The sequence below is a fragment of the Buteo buteo genome, chromosome 26 (genome assembly GCF_964188355.1).
Source record: "Buteo buteo chromosome 26, bButBut1.hap1.1, whole genome shotgun sequence".
Taxonomy (NCBI): Eukaryota; Metazoa; Chordata; class Aves; order Accipitriformes; family Accipitridae; genus Buteo; species Buteo buteo.
Window position 1 is genome coordinate 5,708,609 of NC_134196.1, and position 20,728 is coordinate 5,729,336.

At 37.9% G+C, this 20,728-nt stretch overlaps 1 protein-coding gene across 1 annotated transcript in view; it reads left to right on the forward strand.

The window, feature by feature from the left end:
* Positions 1-16,917, forward strand: part of EPYC (epiphycan) — a 43,152-nt gene extending 26,235 nt beyond the window's left edge. Inside the window, exons 3-7 of the mRNA XM_075058153.1 lie at positions 8,478-8,631; positions 11,348-11,506; positions 13,036-13,238; positions 14,766-14,861; positions 16,403-16,917. Of these exons, the coding sequence (XP_074914254.1) occupies positions 8,478-8,631; positions 11,348-11,506; positions 13,036-13,238; positions 14,766-14,861; positions 16,403-16,573 (783 nt within the window). The 3' untranslated portion in view covers positions 16,574-16,917. The remainder of the gene's footprint in view (positions 1-8,477; positions 8,632-11,347; positions 11,507-13,035; positions 13,239-14,765; positions 14,862-16,402) is intronic.
* The last annotated feature ends 3,811 nt before the right edge of the window (positions 16,918-20,728 follow it).

A 20,728-nucleotide genomic window follows, 5' to 3' on the forward strand; every position in this document is an offset into this window, starting at 1 on the left:
AAACTCTGATACTGGGCATGCCATTAGTTACAGCTGCATTAGCTGAACCAAGCACCTACATCCTTTCTCTTGCCTCAGACTGGGTGAGATTCAATAAGTAGTTGTCCTGATCTGAAAACACCTAAATTGGTCCATCTAGGGCTCATTGCTTGAGAGTAACTATCACAATGATTGAAATTCCTGTGAGGGGTCACAGCTGAAAATCCACAGTGAGATTACATAGACCTCTAACAGTAGATGCTGATACCTTGATTTCCCTGATCACTTAAACTCTGCCCCCCCCCCCCCCCCCCCCCCCCATCCCCGACTTCCACTTTCATGGCTTCTTCCAGAAAGAAGTAATGTGCATCATCCCTACTGATGTGGTGTATGAAACAAGGATACAGATATTTTAGAAAATTACCCCGGATTTCTAAATTGTACCAGTGGCTATATATTTTTTCTGAACACTGTCAAGTTAAATAACATGTGCATTTCTATCGCATTTAAAAATCATTTAAGATAAGAATAATTTTAGAGCCAATCAAAACAGAATCCAAGCATGGTTTGGTACACAGCTCAGAGAGGGGAGTGTTGTGGTTCTGCTCTGAGTCTGCTCTGAGACATTTCTATCTTTGTTCATGTTTAGTGATTATCTAATGCATAGGACATTAATAATCCTTTGAAGAAGGTCCCAGGTCTCAGTTCCTTTCATATTAGACTAATCAAGTTTCCTTTGGCTTGTTCTCCTTCTTCTGCCATGAGGTTTGCCTCTTTGGATGTATTCTGGCTTTGTTTTAACATCTCATCCAAACTCTCCTCTAGCCCCCATTTGATGATTAGGATGTCTTCTGGAACAGAGGTTTTTGGGGTGCCAGCCTCCTCACATTAGCAACTTACACCTCAGCTCTCTTGCTTGGATGAATGGAGAACCAGCACCTTTGTTTTCATCTTAGCTGAAATGGAGTAAAACACTTGTGCATATTTAGCAGATGGGTTCTTTGAATTACTTAGGTGCAGGAATGCCTCATTCCCTACACAAATAGCCTTAAGTGTGAGACAGATAGCTCAATAAATTCTGAAGTTGTGCTTCAGAACGTGCACAACTGTAAAGCCCTAATGAAATTTCTGCCTGAATCCTTAGCTGCACAATATGTATCAGACACCTGAGTTAGCTAAGTAAAACTTCACTGAATTTCTTTCCCTAGATTCCTCAATGCAACCTAATATTTTGTTAGAGGCTTAAAGACTTGGTGGACTGTCCACCAGTATCAACATAGCTGTTGTTTTTAATGAACTGTACCATTTTTTTGTTTTGTTTAAAGAAAAAAAAAGTATAGAAATGGTACTGAAGGAATTGCATATATTTCATAGCAGCACAATCCCTATTGTGACATTACAGAAATCCAGGGATTGAATACTTACTTTGAATGTTATTTCTCAAGAGTGGTTTTGGCTCCGGCTTTCTTTATGAGAGATCTAAGCCTGAACCAGCTTCTAATTTCTGCTTTTCAACTTCCACTGCCAACTTAGCTCTTAGTAGTAGAAGGGGAAATAGTAGCAGTGGATAAAATAGCTGCAGCTATCGATCCTGGACATAAAGTTCAGACCACAAGTTCAAGAAAAAGTAGGAAGTACAAAAAACTAATGTGCAGGAAAAAAAATCTCTTATTATTATTCCTTTTTTGATATTGGTGTTCCTTACTTTTACAGTTGTGTAGCAATGCCTATTGTTATGATGCAGAATGTCCCTCCCAGTGTCAGGAAATGCATCACACCTGTGCCCTTGTCCTCAGCACTTTCTTCCATGCACCATATTCACATCCTGGACCTGTCACTAAATGATTGTTAACTGATCTTACACTGACAGGGCATTTCTATATAGCATAACAGTCCACACTGTGAAGATAAACCTAAACTATTAGACACTTCCCTAGTTCTGGAGATAGAGCAGCTTGTGAGCACTATGTCTGTATCACTGCAGGCTACATGAGTGTACTGGCTTGGATCAAATCAGATGAAATGTCTTTGCACTATAAGCTGTAGAAATGAGAGGAAGAGCAGATCTGACATCAGACTTCGGCCCTGATGTCTGGTAAAAAATATGGTTGCTTTTATATGGTCTCCTTTGCAGCCAAACAAAGGTGGACCAGCACCTCAGGGAGTTGATTCACAACATATGTGTGCTGAACCTCCCTCAGGAGATGATTCTTCCTCCGCTGCCTGCACCAGAAGTGCAAGGAGACTAAGCTACTAAATAAGACACTTAAATTCAATGTCTGAAGTTAAGTGGAGTGAATCTGGTCCTTTTTGTTTGTATTTCTAACACTGTTTGAGGCAGCTCCTTACCACAGGTCTGAGGGTTGACAATGTTTCTGGTAGATACTCTGGTCATCTGAGTGATCTCCAACTTCATTTGTCTGGCTGTGTATATCTACTCTGTGGCTTGGATCAGCAGGAGGTCCTGTGGAAATCTTCATTAAATAGCTGGGACTGGGTTTCAGTCCTTTTGTCCATTATAATAGTGCAAACAGTCCTGTTCTGATTTCTAAAACTGGCATATTTCTCTTTGAAATTTTATGTCTTGCAAAACTTCAGCACTGTTCCAAAGAAAAGCATCTGCTGTAGGCTAACTTAGATATTACTTAGCCCTCAAAGCAGAGTGTTAGAAATAAAATCTGTAATTTCAAAGTGTTGGAATGAGACTTTGACTTCCTTGGTACTCATTGAAATCCAGATTACCTCACTTTGTACTGAATTTCTTCATTCTCAGACAACAGAATTAGTAAGTAAAATCTCTGTAGCAATGCTGCGCAGCATAAATCTTTTACTCAGTTAAAATCAGACACGACATAGATACACCTGCTTCTGAGACAAGATTTAGTATATTCTGTGGTCAAGGTGCTAAAAAGACTACTTCTCTTTCTAAGACGAATTAAAAGAACTTCAGAGTCTACCTGTATTTTCCAAGGCAGAAGCCACAGACATTAATTTCTAGAGAACTGGGTTACCACTCTAGAGCTCTGTAACTTTAATATTAAGGTTGGTCTGTCTGAAGTATGAATGGAAATTTAGGCATGTATGTGTTCGTAAGACCCAGCAGAAACAACAAAATAACTTTCAAAAATTAGAAGGCTTAAAGGGTTAAAGGAATGGCCTGCATTGATAATGAAGGACACTGTACCCATCTGCACCACTTCCAGAACATTCTTCCCAGCAGCAAAACTGAGGAATGTGGTTTTTATGCCAAAATCAAAGGTCCTGCACCCTGATAATGTCACAGCACAGATGACTTCTCAGTGAAGACCCTTCATCCTGCCACCAGCAGACAGGAAATAAGGTTGCAGAATATAATATATACAATTCCTTTCCATGTTAGCCATCATGAAATCACACTGCCAATGAGGAAAAGGAGGCAATGGGCAGCAACCTGGTGTAAGATTCAAGGATACTGGAGTATCCAAGACTCTGAGGAAAAAGACTGCCCCATAACAGCTGGTAAATTCTAAAGGAGATAAAAACCTGCCCAAAGGTTAGTTTTCAATGCTTGTCAAGAATTCCAGAGGCATGAAAAGGACTCAGTAGCTTCTGTCCCTTGTCTTCTGTATTGAACACAGGTGATCCTGGCCAGACCACTCGGGCATACACATTTAGGTATGTGGGAGTATGTGGGTGTAAATGTGCAAGTGATTAAAATCTGAGAGAATGAGTGTGAGTAGGTAAAATCAGTTTACTAAGAACTTTTGTAAACAAATATCACCTTTACTTTCCCCAAGATCTCACTGGGGTTTAATACACTAATTTCTCCACACAGCTTATTTCTATGGCTCTGTAGAAGAACATGACAATTTATCTGAGCTGCACAATTTGCAGTCTGAGTAGTTAGTGCATGAACATGCAATGGCTCACAGATCTATTTATTTTTAAGGTAGAACAATAGGAGAAAAGGAGACCTTAAATGCAAAATTCAAGAAGAAACAAGTATGAGCCACTTTTGGAAAGGAAAACAAACCAAAAACCTCTACCATAATTAGACATATTCTTGTAAGCCTTTGGTAGTTTCAGAACAGCTGTGGGGGAAGCTAGTTCCTTTTGATGGGTCAGTGTGTGGTACAACTGTCCCTTCAAGTTTATAATGTCTCTTTTTAACTTCTGAACTTCTGTTTGCATTTTTAAGTGTATTTTTTTCAGTAAAAGCAGCAGTGAAACAGGACACGCTTCAGATTCTCCTCTGGATTTAAACTTATTACATGTAACATATCAAATTTGATCCTAAAAGATGTAGACATAGAACAATAGACAAAACATCTGCCACTGGAATTACACCACCTCAGAAGAAAAATGTGGCAACTGATGGCTTCCAGCCTTGCCGTTTACCTCTTTAAACCTATTTATTTTCTGTAATTTATTACTTTGCATAGATTATGTGGGTCCATAATCCTCAAATAGGTTACTCCTATCTACATTTCTATTCTGTTCCACGCCTACTGACCTCTAGCCCACACTCTTTCATCTTTTTTTTTCCCCCCACAGCTCAGCCTCCTGAGCCATTTCTAATCTTAAAACCCTTTTCATTTGTCTCACCTACTTTTCAGCCAATGGTGAAAGACAGACACCTACAGAGCCCATCCTAAAAGAAACATCTGTGGTCAGGGGCTGGAGCTGCTTTTCAGTTTTGTCTTCTTCTCTGCTGACTGTGAAAGGATGCTAGCATAGTCTAAATGCCTAGCCTACTGAGGACTGAAGTTACTAGCTGATACAGATTTCTGTGCTCTTGACTTTTGCAACTTCCTGGTCTGAAAGTGCCTCTAAATTGGCCATCCACATTAAGCAGTTTTGTTTGTAAATGTAGTCACACTGGATAAATATAGGAGGGGGGGGAAATAGATACTGCATGCAGTGTTAGGAAAGATATTGATCTCCTTTGGCATGCTCTGTGGCTAATATTCTGCACTGGTATTCTCTAACTATTTTGATTGATTCCAAAGACAAAGTAGGGTAACTACTAACAACATAGTTAGATGACTTAAGGTGGGTGATGTGATTCCCTTTCAGTGTTTTCTTATGCCATGTATTAAATCTGGCTTGGAAGGCTGATTATGGTTTGAAGACTTGCAACTATTGGCAAAGAGAAACATGTTGTATTGTATTTCTCTGCAATATTCTTCCTGCTTTGTGATTTTTCATAAAGAATATTACTTAGAGTAGCAAAGGAAATACAAACCCACCCCCACACCCACCCCCCCAAAAGCCTATGGAGAATAATACCATTAAGTGATATAGAATCACTTCTGTTTCAATTTTTTAGTAAAGTGCATGTTGCCAAAAATAAACAAACATCTGGAAGATGAAGGATCAATCTGTACAGTATATAGTCCAAGAAACATCTTTGTCTTGTTACAGTCTTGCGTGATTTATCAAATATGTAAAAGACAGAAAGCTGCATGGATCAGATGACCAATAATGGGAAACAGACTTTTACCTTTAGGTTACTGGTTCAAGTCCAGCCTATGTACAGCAAGCAAATACTGCTCATGCTCAGAGTCTGGTATGTAATACACATGTATCAGTGAACTCCTACTTCATTACCCGTGTAAAAATGCCAACGTCATTAAATTCACTGTAATAACTGGTATTCTTATGACATTCACAACTGGTGCAGGAGACTGAATCGATAATGCTAGCTGCTTGTAAGAGTTTCTCTAGAACCCAGATTTAGCATGCTGACAAAGAAACTATGGGAGACTTTCAGCTGTGCACCTCCAAAACAAGATAACATCCTGTAATAAGAGAGAGAGAACAGTCTAGAAACAGAATTACTAGAAGTTAATACCTCTGCTTTGGTACCCAACAGCTACAGTGACTAATCAACTAAGAACACCTGAGAAAGCATAAAGCAAATCACAAATCCCAAGCTAGGATGTTCCATAAAGTATACCCTCAAATATTCAGATAAGTGTCAATCAGTGTAGATGACCCAAATCCCATGACGAGTGAAAGGAACATTATCTATTTACAAACTATATCTTGAAAATGCTTTTCTCCAGAATATTATTTTCAGTAGAACTGCCACAAAAGATGCATAAAAAACCATTAATAAGTCTCAAAATCCCCAGATTTTGTTCCAAAGTTCAGGACAGGGACTCTGATCTGATTTCCACAAAATTGGTGAAGAAGTAGACAGCATGTGCAAGCACTTTAGTGCAGTACTACCCTGGGTCAATAAAAGTCTGGAATGCATCTCTCCCTCTAGGCTTCCTCCATTCGGAGAACATCTGTCCCATTTCCTTTGTTCCCAAAGTCTTTTGATTTGTCCCCAAGTCCATTCCTGGTTAAGCTGTCTTACTGTCGGTGCTACAGATGGGAACATTGTGTATTTGTCTGCACAAAGCAACAAGGTACATCCTTACTCTTACACCAACAGGTTACTCAGTCATAGTTCAGCTGAAGTTCATTTTGCTCACTTGATCACCCTGCATTTTGGAAAGGTATGATCCCAGTAACTGTATCAGGACATTTTTATCCATAAACCCTACTTAGTAATAGTATCTATGTCTTATTGGAATACAACTAAAAAAATATACAGAGAACCTGAAGTGTGCTCAGTCAAAATCTGAGTCTGTGAGGTTCAGAGTGCTTCCTGGTTTATCATTGCTTCCATATTCTCTGTCTTCAGTGAAACCAATTGATGCAAAATATTTGAAACTATAGGCACTATATAACTTAAATCAAATCATTTCTATGCAAAAAGTAGATTTTAGATGGTTATTTAGATGTTCTCAGGCAGTCCAGGATCATGATGCTTAATACTGCTAGTAAAGATATATAGCTACACCGCAAGATCCAGGGAGTCTATTACGAAGTGTAAAGTGTTTTCTTCCAAAATTGCGGTAAATATATATACACGTATGAATACATATATATACACATATGTATAGTCTACATAGAAAGCCTAATTTAAAATATCCTAGCTACTTGTCCAGTTTGGATGCAAGCTACTTTTACCTGTCTTTTACAACTAGAATTACAAGCACTAGTGTGAGCGATTTCAACAACTGGTTCTCCATGGAGACAGCAAAGCCAACAGTAGCTGGGGGATGATCTCAAAAAAGGAGATGTTTGGTCAGGTAAAAAACTCAGGATTCAATAGTTTGATGGTGGTGGTGTGCTAGAAGGCTGCAGTGGAAGAAAATCTTTATTAAAGCATAATTTTAGGTTTCAGTGCCTTTGCACTTGGGATAAAGATACTGTGACAATATTCCTAATTTTGGTCATGCCTTAGATACAGGCTAAGGAGTATTAACTGCAGCACAGGGGTGCGGCACCCATAGGGGTGGATGTATTACCTAACTTTTAAACAGTATCTCAAATGCAAAACCCTATAAGGACACTAATTCATTGCCTGAGATTTAAAAAATAAAAAGTACATTTTCAAAAGAGGCCCTGGTGCAGTCAAGCAATATTATTACACATGGGGAAATCAAGGTACAGTGGTAAAGTAACTTGCAAAGATCACACAACCAGAGTGGATTCTCGGTGTCCGGGTGATTACAATAAACCAGTCTACCTCTTTGCAAGTGTAGGCCCCTCTGCAACAAGCCTGGCAAGTGTGCAATACTCTCTTTATGAGGGGTGATATGATGCAAGAAAATTGCTACATCTTAATTTTTAGCCTGAAGTTGTCATACAGCAAAATCAACAGAATGCATCTTTAGAATTAAAGTTAACACAATAAAATTTGCTGGTTTGACTCATTACGTTGAGTGGAGAAGAAAAAATAAGGTTTCTAGTCCCATGAAAGGATCTGCCAAATTTTATAGGATTTTTCCAAATCAAGATTTTATCTAACATTTTTTATTTATATTCTTAGTTTTTCATACTACATAATGCAGCCACTGATGAATGAAGCTAATCATAGCCTCCTGGTATTCAGATTCAGAAAAAAAATTGACAAAAATACTGTCAACATATTATTAGCATGTAGGATGTGAACTTAGGCTTCAGAATTCTTAGATAAGATTTTTAAAGCATGTTAGTGTTCTTAAAACAAAGCCTGCATAGCTACATTGGATTTGGATTTATGCTGGTACAATTTACAATTTTATGGTCAAATGACTAGCATCTTTTTGATGCTTCACAGCAAATTTTAATTTGTCACACAGAATAAATCAACTTTTATCACAAATCTAATTTAACTTTAAATTAATGTGGAAAAAACCATTTTGTTAGTACATGTTCTCACTAATGAAGTATATGCATGTGTGCATAGAACAAAACATTTAAAACACTGAGATAAAAAGTAAATGAGTATGTTGGAGTTTCATGAATTGTTTACACATCATCAAGAATTCATTTTAGCTGCCAGATAAAATGCAGCTCAAGCACTAAACCTCAGAACGTATGTGACCTCTAGTGGGAGAATATGAATAACTGGAAGAGAAACAGCTGCCAGTGGAAGTAAACAGTAACATTTCCTTTTCCCTCTTAATTTTCCCCAGACAGAGATCGGGACAGCACTACCTTCCATAATTCAAGAGAGTTATTCTTCCGCACCATTGACAGAAGAACCTGAGGAGGAAGCATCAACACCAAAATTAATTGATGGCTCTTCAGCACAGGGGTCTGGGGTTCTTGGACCCCAGACTCACGACGGTTAGTAGGAAAGAGAAATGAGTTTTGCGTGTGCAGCTTTGCTTTTCAGTGAGCCCACTTTGGTTGCTTATGAATGTCTACCTCTCTTAATGAAGAGGAGGTATAGTTTCTGTACCTCTCTTACTGAAAAGGGGTATAACATGCGTATCTTGAATGCTCTGAAGTCAGATAGGTACCTAGTCAAAATGTTTCCATACTATTTCACTATGAAAGTAACTTTATTGTCAATGAAGATTTTTTCCAAATAAAATTTTGCTTAACACTTAAACACTTACAACTTAAAAATTTGCTAATGGTTGGCAAGTGCTACCAGTACTTTTTCTGTTGACTTAGATTTCAATATCATTACCAACTACCTTTATTTTATAATGATTTGTTACATGTTTTTTATAAATATGTTCATACACAATATAATTAAAAAGTTGAAGAATTTTTGACCCTGAAAACTAGAAGCTGTGAAACTTAATGAAAGGGAGCTGTTTAGAAATTTTAGGTGAAGCTGATATTCTGTTCATCTGACTACCTATAGTGAAATAAGAACTTTCTACATCTCACAGGGGAATTAAAATTGTAAAACACAATCTGTCCCTCTCCCACACAGACATTGTGATGCTAATAATTGGCATTTGTTAGTAGCTACTCTAAACTCTTGTAGTTAAAACTCAGTAGAGTTACCCGCTGCTCTGATGGGTCTTTGTGCTGTAAGGTGATTAACATACAACAACAGGAAAATCCTGGTTTTCACTATGCCTAACACTATAAATGAGTGCCATAGAAGACAAATGAAATGGGGAAGAAAAAAAAACAAGAGTTCATGTTTCCAAAGCTGTGTGTTCAGTAACATTAATCATTCCTAGTCTTGTTTTTATACATATTACTAATGAGCCTTGACCTGGCAAAGAAAAATACACTGATGTCAAAACAACTAAAAATGGAAATGAGAATTTCCTAGGACAGCTCTGAAAAAAACACAAAGTTGTCTTCAATTTTGAAAGCTGCAGGTTGTTACAAAACATTTCACGTAAATACGACTTATTATGAATTCTGTATCTGTCAGTATTTTTGAGCACTGAATGCAAATCAACTAGTGCATCAACTAATGATATGCATGGGAGGCTCAAGGCTGTAACATACCAAATCAGGGTTTTTTTGTGTCTTTATTTTTTTTAGCAACATATTTTCCTGTCAGATGTTGTTGTTGTTCTTGGCTTGGTACTGGATAGAAGACTACAAGGCTCAGGAACATCAAGCCAAGTTCATTTTTCTTATTGATATCTTCTTGAATCCTCCCCATACCTCTGTCCTTTTTCAGTCTACACCAGCCAGAGGTGACAAATACCACTCCTCCAAGATCAAAAATAGGACAGAGGGGGAAACTCTCTTCCTGTACTATGTTGCAATAGTTTGAAAAGATGTCAGCCATCCTAAACTCTACATTCATTTAGGCCTAGATTGGCTTGAATGGTTCAAAGTGTGACAATTTATTTTTTCCCTGTGTCAGGCTTGCTCCCTGTAGCTAATTTAAACTGTCCTGTGGAGGAAGTTAGAGAAAGTATTAAAAGAGTCTTATCTTTCCAGAAATGTTATTCCTGCATGCCCAAGTAGAGATTCTCAAATAAGAGAGTACTCTGGTCAATGATTCTTTAATCTTGCCTGAAAAGACAACACATATATAGCCTGCCTTTCAGTTAGTTACTGATGCCTGTTGGTAATTGACACAGATTAAGGCAGCAAATCTTCCATGTAGCCACAACTGATTTGGAGAAAAAACTCATCTGCAAAAAACTGCCATTTTAATACTCATTAATTATCCTACTATTCAGTAAAGTAACCAGAACAAACAACAGCCATCTGCTGCAAGGAGGAGGAAAACATGAAACAGAGAAGTATTTCTATGGGATTAAAAGCTGAGAAACAGATATGCTGATTTATACCCATAATCAAAGAAAATATGTATCAAAAATTCAACACACATAGCAACTCTTCCTACTGAAAATGACATTCAGACAAACCAGTCAGTGTCACAATTCTCACCAAATTTGAACAGTACCATCAAAAGAAACTTCTGAATTTAGAGTATTTATCCAGCTTTATTACTGAGATGAAATGGCTTAATTTTTCATTTTCATGAGATTCTGGTGCTAACCAAATATTTTGTTAACATGGTCTCCAAGTTACCTTAACTCAGACTGATAGAGAAATTTTTCATTATGTTAGATTTGTGAATCAGAAAATATAATTAAACATGCAAAGGAAATTGAGGTTCTTCTCCATAGCTTTGTAGGAAAATATTAATTTCCTTACAAATTATTCAGAAGTACTATTTACATAACCAAACTTGGAAAATCATAACAAGTTTCAGCCATCAGCTGTTATTTCTGCATCTAGATGGAAGTGCACCCTTGCCAGCTTAGGGGGAAATTGATCTTTGGTTGGCTGCTGCCACCTAATAGTCTGTTGTTACAGTCTGAGAAACACTGTATCAGAACAAGTTAAATGACCTTCTAATAGGCACAGCCAGAAAAAAAACTTTGGTTTTAAGCAGAATTTAATCACTTTCTTGTTGCAATTATATGGTGTGGTGATCAAAACAGAATGGGAGTCAACATCAACGAAATCTTATTATGTGCTTAGGTGAGCATTTCACTGTAGTGATTTACATGTAAATTTTGTATTATTTTTTTTTGTAACAAACTGTTTTCTTTTAAATTGTTAGGTCTTCCCACTTGCCTTTTGTGTACATGCCTAGGGACCACAGTCTACTGTGATGATCATGAGCTTGATGCTATTCCACCATTGCCTAAGAAAACCACGTATTTCTATTCACGCTACAACAGAATCAGGAAGATCAACAGAAATGACTTCGCTAACTTAAGTATGGATAGTAGTATTGTCGCAATTAGCTTTAGTTTCTATTATTTCTGGCACCTACTAAAATAAGACATGGTGATTCATTTTATGTAATGTTTGATGATGCTAGGATTATACACATAAATGCATGTATAGAAAAGTGGCTTGCTACTTTTGAAGTAAAGGTCAATACTTCAAATGCAGATTCTCTGTGGAATTTTTGAATTATTAGAAATAACAACGTTCATCTATCTTTATGCTGTTACTTGTAATCAGCTTTAGAAAGGTAGAAAAAAACCGAAACCTCATGGAACATTTGTAGCATATTAGAAAGTACTGTTTTCCTAAACAAGATGAGTTCTCAAGTACACATGCTTTCAAATATTTGCAAAGTATCTGTGTGAAAGGAATTTTACCTTTAAATTTTACCTTTAAAGTATATGTTCATTGGTTTACTCCAGAATTATCTAGGAGAATCTTCATTAAATTAAAACTGCTATTCCAAAACTATTTGTGGCCTAAAACTTGCTAAAATTGGTGATTTAGGGAGCTTATATTTTCACATTTCCTACTTGAGATTCTTAAAGATAACTGATTTTTTCAGGAATACTAAGCCTACCCTGTTTAGAGACAGGGACTGCTATACACTCCCCAGCTTGAATGTCAAGATACACTCTTTGGTTTTTGTTTTACACCTAACTTTGTGTAACTAATGCTTATTGATTTCATGATGAGAAGTGTGGAATCAGTGCCAAAAAAGGCTACTACAATAATTAAGGGGAATGCAAAGATCCTTTTATGAAAGAAAACTATAAAGGTTTGGCTTGCTCAAACCAAGATGAAAGTTGGGAAGGAACACAACTGGTATATAAAAAAATCAAGGGGAATAAATACTAAGAAGAGAGAAAATTTATTTAGGCCAAAATATACTGTTAGCATAAGAATAAAATAATAAAATAAAATAACCATGAAGGAAATTCTGGTGAAATTACAGAACAATGCACTTAAAATTAATGCCTATTAATGCACTAATATTTAGACATTGTTCTTTTTTTGGCCAAAAATAAGTTTCATTTTCTTTTTTTGATTGAAAAAAGTGTTTGAGTGTATTTTAGAAAAACGTCAGTACAACAAATCTCTTATATATAGGAAAATGTTGAAAACAAAGAAACCTGGAACAAGATGGTAGAGAATATGTTTATTTCCCTTTAAGTGTTATTTTTCCAAAAGATAGCCATTTAAAAGGTTCCCAGAACACATAGAAATTTTAAAAGTATTAACTTTAAGGTCTTTCACTGAAAGATGGATGAAGAATGACACAGGCAATTCGAAACAGTATGAGAAGGAGATGGTGGTCCCCTTCCTTAGGAGAACTGTTCAAATACGGATTATTGCATTATATATAAAGAGAGAGAGCTGACACATAGTGGATCAGGAATGGATCTGATTCAAGACATTTCACCTGTAATTTAAATAGCCCATTTGCCTTTTTCTTTTTTAGAAATTTCAGTAAACACATTCTTACATGTTTGTTTTGTCTTATTTCTCTGCCAGACAATTTAAAGAGGATTGATTTGACTGCGAACTTTATATCAGAGATCCATGAAGATGCCTTCCGGAGATTGCCCCAACTTGAGGAGCTAGTGCTCCGTGACAATAGGATAAGGCAACTCCCTGAGTTACCATCTACCTTAACATTCATCGATGTTAGTAAGAACAGGCTTGGTCGCAAAGGAATACGTAATGAGGCATTTAAAGTAAGTCTGGGTTTGATGGGAAAATCTTTTCCTCCTCTCTCCAAAGGATGTGGTCAGAAAAGCAGCCTAAGTGTCCCTCTACAGTACTAAAACCTCTAAGATTGTAGGCACCATGACTGTGCTGACTGCTGGGTAATTTATAAAGATGGATCAAGACGTATGAGCACTATCAGCTGGACATGAGAACCCTTTTTATTCTTTTTTACAAAGATCTACACAAGACATGTGATGGCACTCTATGTTTGTATCTATGAACCAACTACCTACATGACTAGCAAGACTCCAGAAAGCTGCTTGATGTTCCCTTACAAGCAGTCAAGAGGAAAGGGCAAAGCTACGGGATGCTGCTGCTTCAAACTTACTTTGCCATGTATTTACATGGGAACTTGCTAGAGTATTCATTAAATGTATATACTTTCTTTCCACCTTGAAAAGCAAGGAGATTGGAACCTCTGAGTGCGAGTCCTTCCTTGAGAATTTTGGTGGGGAGAAGCAGCCATGTACTGATCCTATGTGAAATCTGAAGTCATTAGAGAATCTAGGCTAGCTTCGTATGTTAGACCTGGCTTGTATGCACTATTCAATTGCATCTAAGAAGGTAGCTGTAACCAGCCATCTCTGAATTACTCCTTTGGAAAACAGGTTCTTAATGAAGCAACCAACAGCAGTTATTGAATCAGATATTTCCTCCTAACCCAACATAAGGTCGGTGTTGGCAATAGGAAATATGGGAAAAAATCAGTCCCCCAAATCGAGTCTCAGGTCCAGCACCTTTTTTTTCTGCACTTTCCTGATTTTAGCCATGAAGGAGTCTCAGCCTTTATCTTCCATATTTGCCAAGAACTTTCACCCTGGTACCTCAGAGTTCTGTCAGCAGGAATTAAACTAGGACACTGAACTCAAAGAAGCAGTTAGGTACCATGATAACTTGTGTGTGTAGAAAGGGGGCAAAATGAGAGTATTCTGAGTATACTGAGCCTTACTGACCTAGCCAAGTTTATATCTTACTTTTGTTATAATTATCAGATGAAGCTCCTTTCACTAAGTCAACGGATAAAATTATTTACCTTTTCAAATGGAATGAGAAATTTATTTTTCACTCAGACATTTCTTATGCAGTTATAATTTGCTTCAACACCAATACACTTCTGCAAAATTGAGTAAGCTTGTCACAAAAGCCAGAAAGCAGACAGAATAGGAAGCCTTTCTGCGTAATGACTGGGAGAGGCAGTATTTTCCCTTTAGAACAACATCATTGAAATTATATCTCTAATTATTAAGTCTCTAGACATTTCAAAGAATTTTTTTCCTTCATTTTAATCCAAACACCTAATCTTTAACAGCAACAGTTCTCAGCCTGTGCAAATGAAATGGTTTTTGAATTTCTGCCTTTTCAACCATATCATGCTGAAAGAAAATGTGTTAACATCCAGCGGTGCTCATCACAGTGATAGGTTTCAAACTTACTTCCTAGAGATTTTCAAAAATGTGTATCATTTTCCCCTACCTTTTGCCTTCATCCTCTAGGATATGCATGAACTGCAGCATCTTTACATCACTGACAATAACTTGGATCACATTCCATTGCCACTCCCTGAAAGCCTCCAAGCTCTTCATCTTCAGGTAGGCTATGAAAGTAATGGCTCCATATATCATGTTCAATTAGTAAGTAAAACTGACAAGGGCAACTATTGCCTTGTTTCTTCTGTTTATCCAAAAGTGTACTTACTGGACTAAACAAACTATTGGAAACACACAATTAACTAGTGAATGCAGTATTTGAAAGAAGTAAAATTTAGCTCAGCTAAGCATTAATTATTAAAATTTGTAATACAATATTTTTCAACCATAAAATTCTAGATTTATTGTTAGCACAGATCAAAGTTAGGTTCACAGCTGTCAAGAGCAACATTAGTCTAAGAGACTTTAAAGACAGAAATCCCTCACACTGCTCATACGAATCTTCCAACAGGAATACTTTTAGATACCCAAAGAAAGTTGCTTTACATATTGGTTGTATCTATACCCAGTGCATTTCATTCTCTTAATAAAGGTCATTCCCTGTTGCTAACATTTTTTCAGCCAAACTTTTCCATTTGACTATGTTGGAACATGCTATCCATCATCTTTCTGTAATTCTTTTTTTTTTTTTGTATTTGTTTTTACCTAAACCTTTGTTTCTGAATTCTTGCTTTCAACCTTTTCTATCTTTGCTTCCTTCCCTTTACCTCCTTGTGTACCAATGCCCAGTTTTGATTATCAGAAGATATTTTTGTTTATTACAAAATACAGCAAAACCCCTTGGAATATATAACCTGATGTACCATATATAATTTGACCTCTATCTTTCAATAGATAAATCTATAGAAATACTCTGCCTGCTAGCTGACTATTTTTTTCACCTGCCCATGCCTCTAAATTAAATATTCAGTGCTATGTGCTACAAACCAAAGTTAGTGAGGTGGACTTCTTCCACACCAATTTCTGACTAGCAAAAGAATGGAGAAGAGAAGAATTTTCAGACAGCCCTCATTCTACGAGACTACCTTTTTAGTCTCAATTTCCAGAAAATATTGTATTCTAGCAATTCATTGTTGAAAATGGTTCACTTCAAGAACAAACACTCAGTAAAGATAAGGTATATAAGAGGAATTTAAAGCAAAGGACTAAAACCTAAAGCTTTCAATTTTCCCTATATATGTACAGATGGGGGTTAAGCTAATGTGAGAGGGCCTGCGGGAAAGAAATTTGTCACAGATCAAATAGCAGATTTGTACCTTTGCAGGTTGAGGCATATCAAGCTGTCAGGATGATAACTATGGTTCTATGATTTTTGGACTGGCCTATGCTGGTTCCAATTTGCATTAATCAGGTTCTTCAGTATGACCCCAGAAATGAAAATGCTCAATACTTCTACCAGGCCCCTCCTGCAAAGCCTGTCTCTGCTACATGGTTTCAGCTACTTAGTTTTGAAGCTTTGCACTGGCCAAGAAATTTTGCTCCTTCTTGGAAGACTTCTCTGTTGATAACTTGCAGCCACAATCTGGTCTCTTGGGTTCAAATAAGTGTCTCTCTAGGGACTGAAAATGCATCCATAAGTTGTTCTTCAAAGAGTAAAAAATTACTTCCAGGCAACTATTCTGACAGCTTTTTTCTTTTTTTAGAACAACAACATTCAAGAGATGCACGAAGACACTTTCTGCAAAATGAAAGATTTTACTTATGTACGTAGGGCTCTTGAAGACATCAGATTGGATGGTAATCCCATCAACCTGAGCAAAACACCTTATGCATACATGTGTCTACCCCGTTTGCCAGTTGGTAGCCTCATCTAAGTTTTGACAGAAGCCAATACTGTCATACGCTATAAGAATCTTTAAAGACAAATTATTAGCTCACTGCTACACTAAGAAAGATGCATTTTTTCAAATCTCATTAATTTGGGAAATATTTCTGTTAATAACAAGATCGATTATTGAGTTACAAAGAATAATATGAAATGCTAAAAGACAACTACATTATCTACCCAACTGTAAGTTGTATAGCAATATCAAGAAAAACATTTTACTACAAAAACTGTACTGAAGGCAATAAAAGATCAATGTAAATGCAAAATTTTATGCTGAATTATTCAGATCTAATGTATGAGTTTTAAAGTGAAATAATTTTTTATGTTAAAATCTATGACATAGTAAATAAAGAAATAAAAATAAAATGTGTAAAAAATTGAATATTTACCCCCTTTTCATTTGATTAAATATTTTTCTCTCTGAGACACATCCATTTTTCTAATTCTTTCCTTAAAGATCCCTTCATTATTTCTAACAATATTCAAAAAAACATGTTTTCTTTAGCAAACAGAATGTTTCCTTAAATCAGTAATGAAATACAGAGATTAAACTTGTATCAGATTACCCCCCAAAAGTACATAAATTATTTATTTATACCTTTGCAGTAATATCTGGCCTTTGTAATGCTGATGAGGCCCAAAGCTGTCTCCTGTATCTTTGAGAAACTTGCCTGCAGGATTATTTGGCTAATAAAAATCTCATGTAAAATAGCCTTTTTTGAGAAATACTGAACTTTATTCTGCATAGGAATTGGAAAAAAGCTCCCCTTGACATAATTACACAGCCACACAAAATATTGCAGTTCAATATACTAAAGACCAGAATTCATGGACCTAAGTCACAAATACCCTTGTGGAACCATGGCTCAGTTTCAAATTATTTGAAACAATTTCACTGAGCTTTTCTCCTTTACTGTTTAAGAGCCTTACCAGTTAAAGATTAGGAAATTCCCTCCCTTTGGATAGTTTGAACAATCCTCCTCCTTTTGTGGAGGAGCTTTAATACATTTTTCTAGGGAGAAAGCCCCCAGGAAAGATCCACTAGATACAAAATAGGTACTTGCTCATTCTGTTCTACAGTGACAAGCTGTAAATAACACCCGCACATCTTCAGTCATAAAAGTTTGATGAAAGACTTCAGCCAAAAAAATCCCCATAAAATGTAACAAATCCTTCCACTTACCCAAGTCGAAATTTGTTTAATATCAAAGTTCCCTTTCACCTAACTGAACATACATGCTCATTTAAGATGTAAATGCAGCTGACTTGCTAAATTTCTGTCAGGCTAGGCAATGGAAACTGTTCACAGATGCCACGTTCTTCACCCTCACTGCCACTTTCTAGACGAGAACACACAGGGAACATGTGCAGCAGGTTTACATGAAACAACCTGTGACAGGCTAAATTCAGAGTTGAAGAAATACAGCAGGCTACAATGACTGTGCCTTTTTGACCATACTTTTACCAATTTGGCAGTCTTACTTGAAATCCAGATAGGCAAAAAAAATCCCCAAACCAAACATAACAGCTGGACCCTTCACTTCTGTTTAAAATAATTTTTGTTTTCAGACACTTATACAGAACAAACTGTAGAACAACAGCTATCTTCATTTTAGCATTTCCCTCCAAAGACAGGAGTTGCTCTTAGAGCTGAGACAATATTTTTCTTCCATCCCTCCAGATCTCTCTAATAGTAACTGAAAAGTCAACAATTTAAAATAAAAAAAAACCCTTCTGAGCTACAGACATCATTTCAGGCCTCAAATGTGAACCTACGGGACTGTGTTTGATGGTCAGAGGGATGATGTGCAATACATCCTTAAATACACAGAATCTACAGTGCTTTATCCTGTAGCCATTTTGTCTTACCTTTGGGACTCAGTTTCCCTGTTCCATCAATCTGTATGTAAATAACCAGCTTTATATTGCTTTGTCAATCAAATGAAAATGAGTATTGAGGAGGAAAAACATTTGTTCTGTTGGGCCGTTCTTTTCTTTGAAGTCTCTGTCAATGTGTTGCACTGATAGTGGATACTGCCTCTAGAAGGTTATGATCACTTAGGGTACATAGTCATTGCATTCTAAATACCAGCTAGAGCTTGCACCAACCATCACTTTCTGCACATCTGCATTGCTTCGGCACATGTCTATGTTCAGACACACTGTTTTGGGTTTGTGTGGCAGGGTTTTGGTGGCGGAGCTGCAGAGGTGGCTCCTGTGAGAAGCTGCTAGAAGCTTCCCGGCTCCAAGTCAGACCTGCCTCTGGCCAAGGCTGAGCCTATCAGTGATGTTCTCTGGGAGAACGTATTTAAGAAGTTGAACTGGCAGTGAGTAGGGGGATTGGAATGTGAGAGAAAGCCCTTTGCAGATATTGAGGTCAGTGAAGAAGGAGGGGAGGAGGTGTGCCAGAGGAGGGGATGCTCCTGCAACCCGTGGTAAGACGGCAGGCTGTCCCCCCCCAGCCCATGGAGGGGAGTGGGGAAGCAGATGACCACCTGCAGCCCGGGGATGACCCCATGCTGGAGCAGGGGGATGCCCCCCAAGATGGCCGGGACTCCGTGGGGAAGCCCACACTGGAACAGTCTGTGCCCAGAGGACTGCAGCCCATGGAAGGGACCCATGCTGGAGCAGGTCCTGAAGGACTGCAACCTGTGGGAAGGACCCAGGCCACAGAAGTTTGTGGAGGACTGTCTCCCATGGGAGGGATCCCACGGTGGAGCAGGGGATGAGTGTGGAGTCCTCCCCCTGAGGAGGAAGGAGCAGCAGAGACGTGTGGCGAGCTGACCCCAACCCCCATTCCCCATCCCCCTGTGCCACTGGCGGGGAGGAGTTAGAGAAAATCGTAAGCAAAGTTCAGCCTGGGAAGAAGGGATGGGTGGGGGGAAGGTGTTCTAAGGTTTGGTTTTACTTCTCATTATCCCGTTTTGATTTGATTGGTAGTAAATTATATTGATTTTGTTTCTTCCCCAAGCTGAGTCTGTCTTTAGCCCGTGACCATAATTGGTGAGTGATCCCTCCTTGTCTTTGTCTCTACCCGCCAGCATTTCTTTATTTTTCTTCCTCATCCCACCATGGCTGGAGGGGGAGAGGAATAAGCGAGCAGTTTTGTGGTGCTTTATTGCCAGCTGGGCTTAAACCACGACAACAAGCTTTAGGCAGGCTTTGGGGCACACTTTGAAAAACAGCCATTATTCCGTGTTGGGTTTAAATGTCTATGCACTTATGTCCCCAATATACAGACAAATTGAACATTGCTTAATCTACAGCCATTTAGCCTGCAATATTAACACATCTTTCGGAGCTCTCACAAATGTGGCCAGTACCATGCAGACAAACTTATTCCTAAAAGAGTCCTATTATTACAGTGTAAATTTATCTCCAAAGACACCCAAAGGGAACTAGCTAGTCAAGTTCACATGGCTAACATAGGTGCGAATGCTGCCTTACTCCAGTTCGAGTAAAGTGTTTTCCCAGTACCTAGCAGGTAAGCAGAAGTCCCCAGAACTGGCTGTAACCATGCAGTTAATTCAACAGTGTCATATAAATTAAGGAAATAGAAAGAAAACAACTGATCCTGAGAAAATATTTTAAAAAAAATCCAAACCAAAAACCCCACTCTATTGCAATGTTTTATGGTAATCTGATTAACATGAATATTAGATTCCTATGGAACAGGGACATTTTCATACCCAGCTGTGTTTCATTACCTATAAAATGGATGGATGGATGTCAATCTCCACCGGTTACTTCACACCCTGATTGTGAAGCTCTTTCCCCTCCAGCAAATGGAGGTGTAAGCAAAAGAATACCTAGGTTTGAATGACTGACTTGCCTACCAAGGGCAAGTAAATGGATAAATAGCTTTCAAAGGGTCACAGAATACAATGCAATAGAGGAAACTGTGCTGCCAAAGAAATTCTGGGAACTGAGTAGGGGATGGAGCTGGGATGAAGGAGGTGAGGTGGGGCAGGGACAGGATGTGGAGTGACATGATGAAGCAAGAGAGGAAGAAAGCAAAGTCAAGAGCAGAGAGACATGATTATTGTTCTCTCCTGTCTTGCTGAAAGGTAGAGGAGAGCAGCAAAACCCCAGAAGTCTGACTCCAGCTGCATTTATTTTTATATTTAAGAGATTCTAGCCT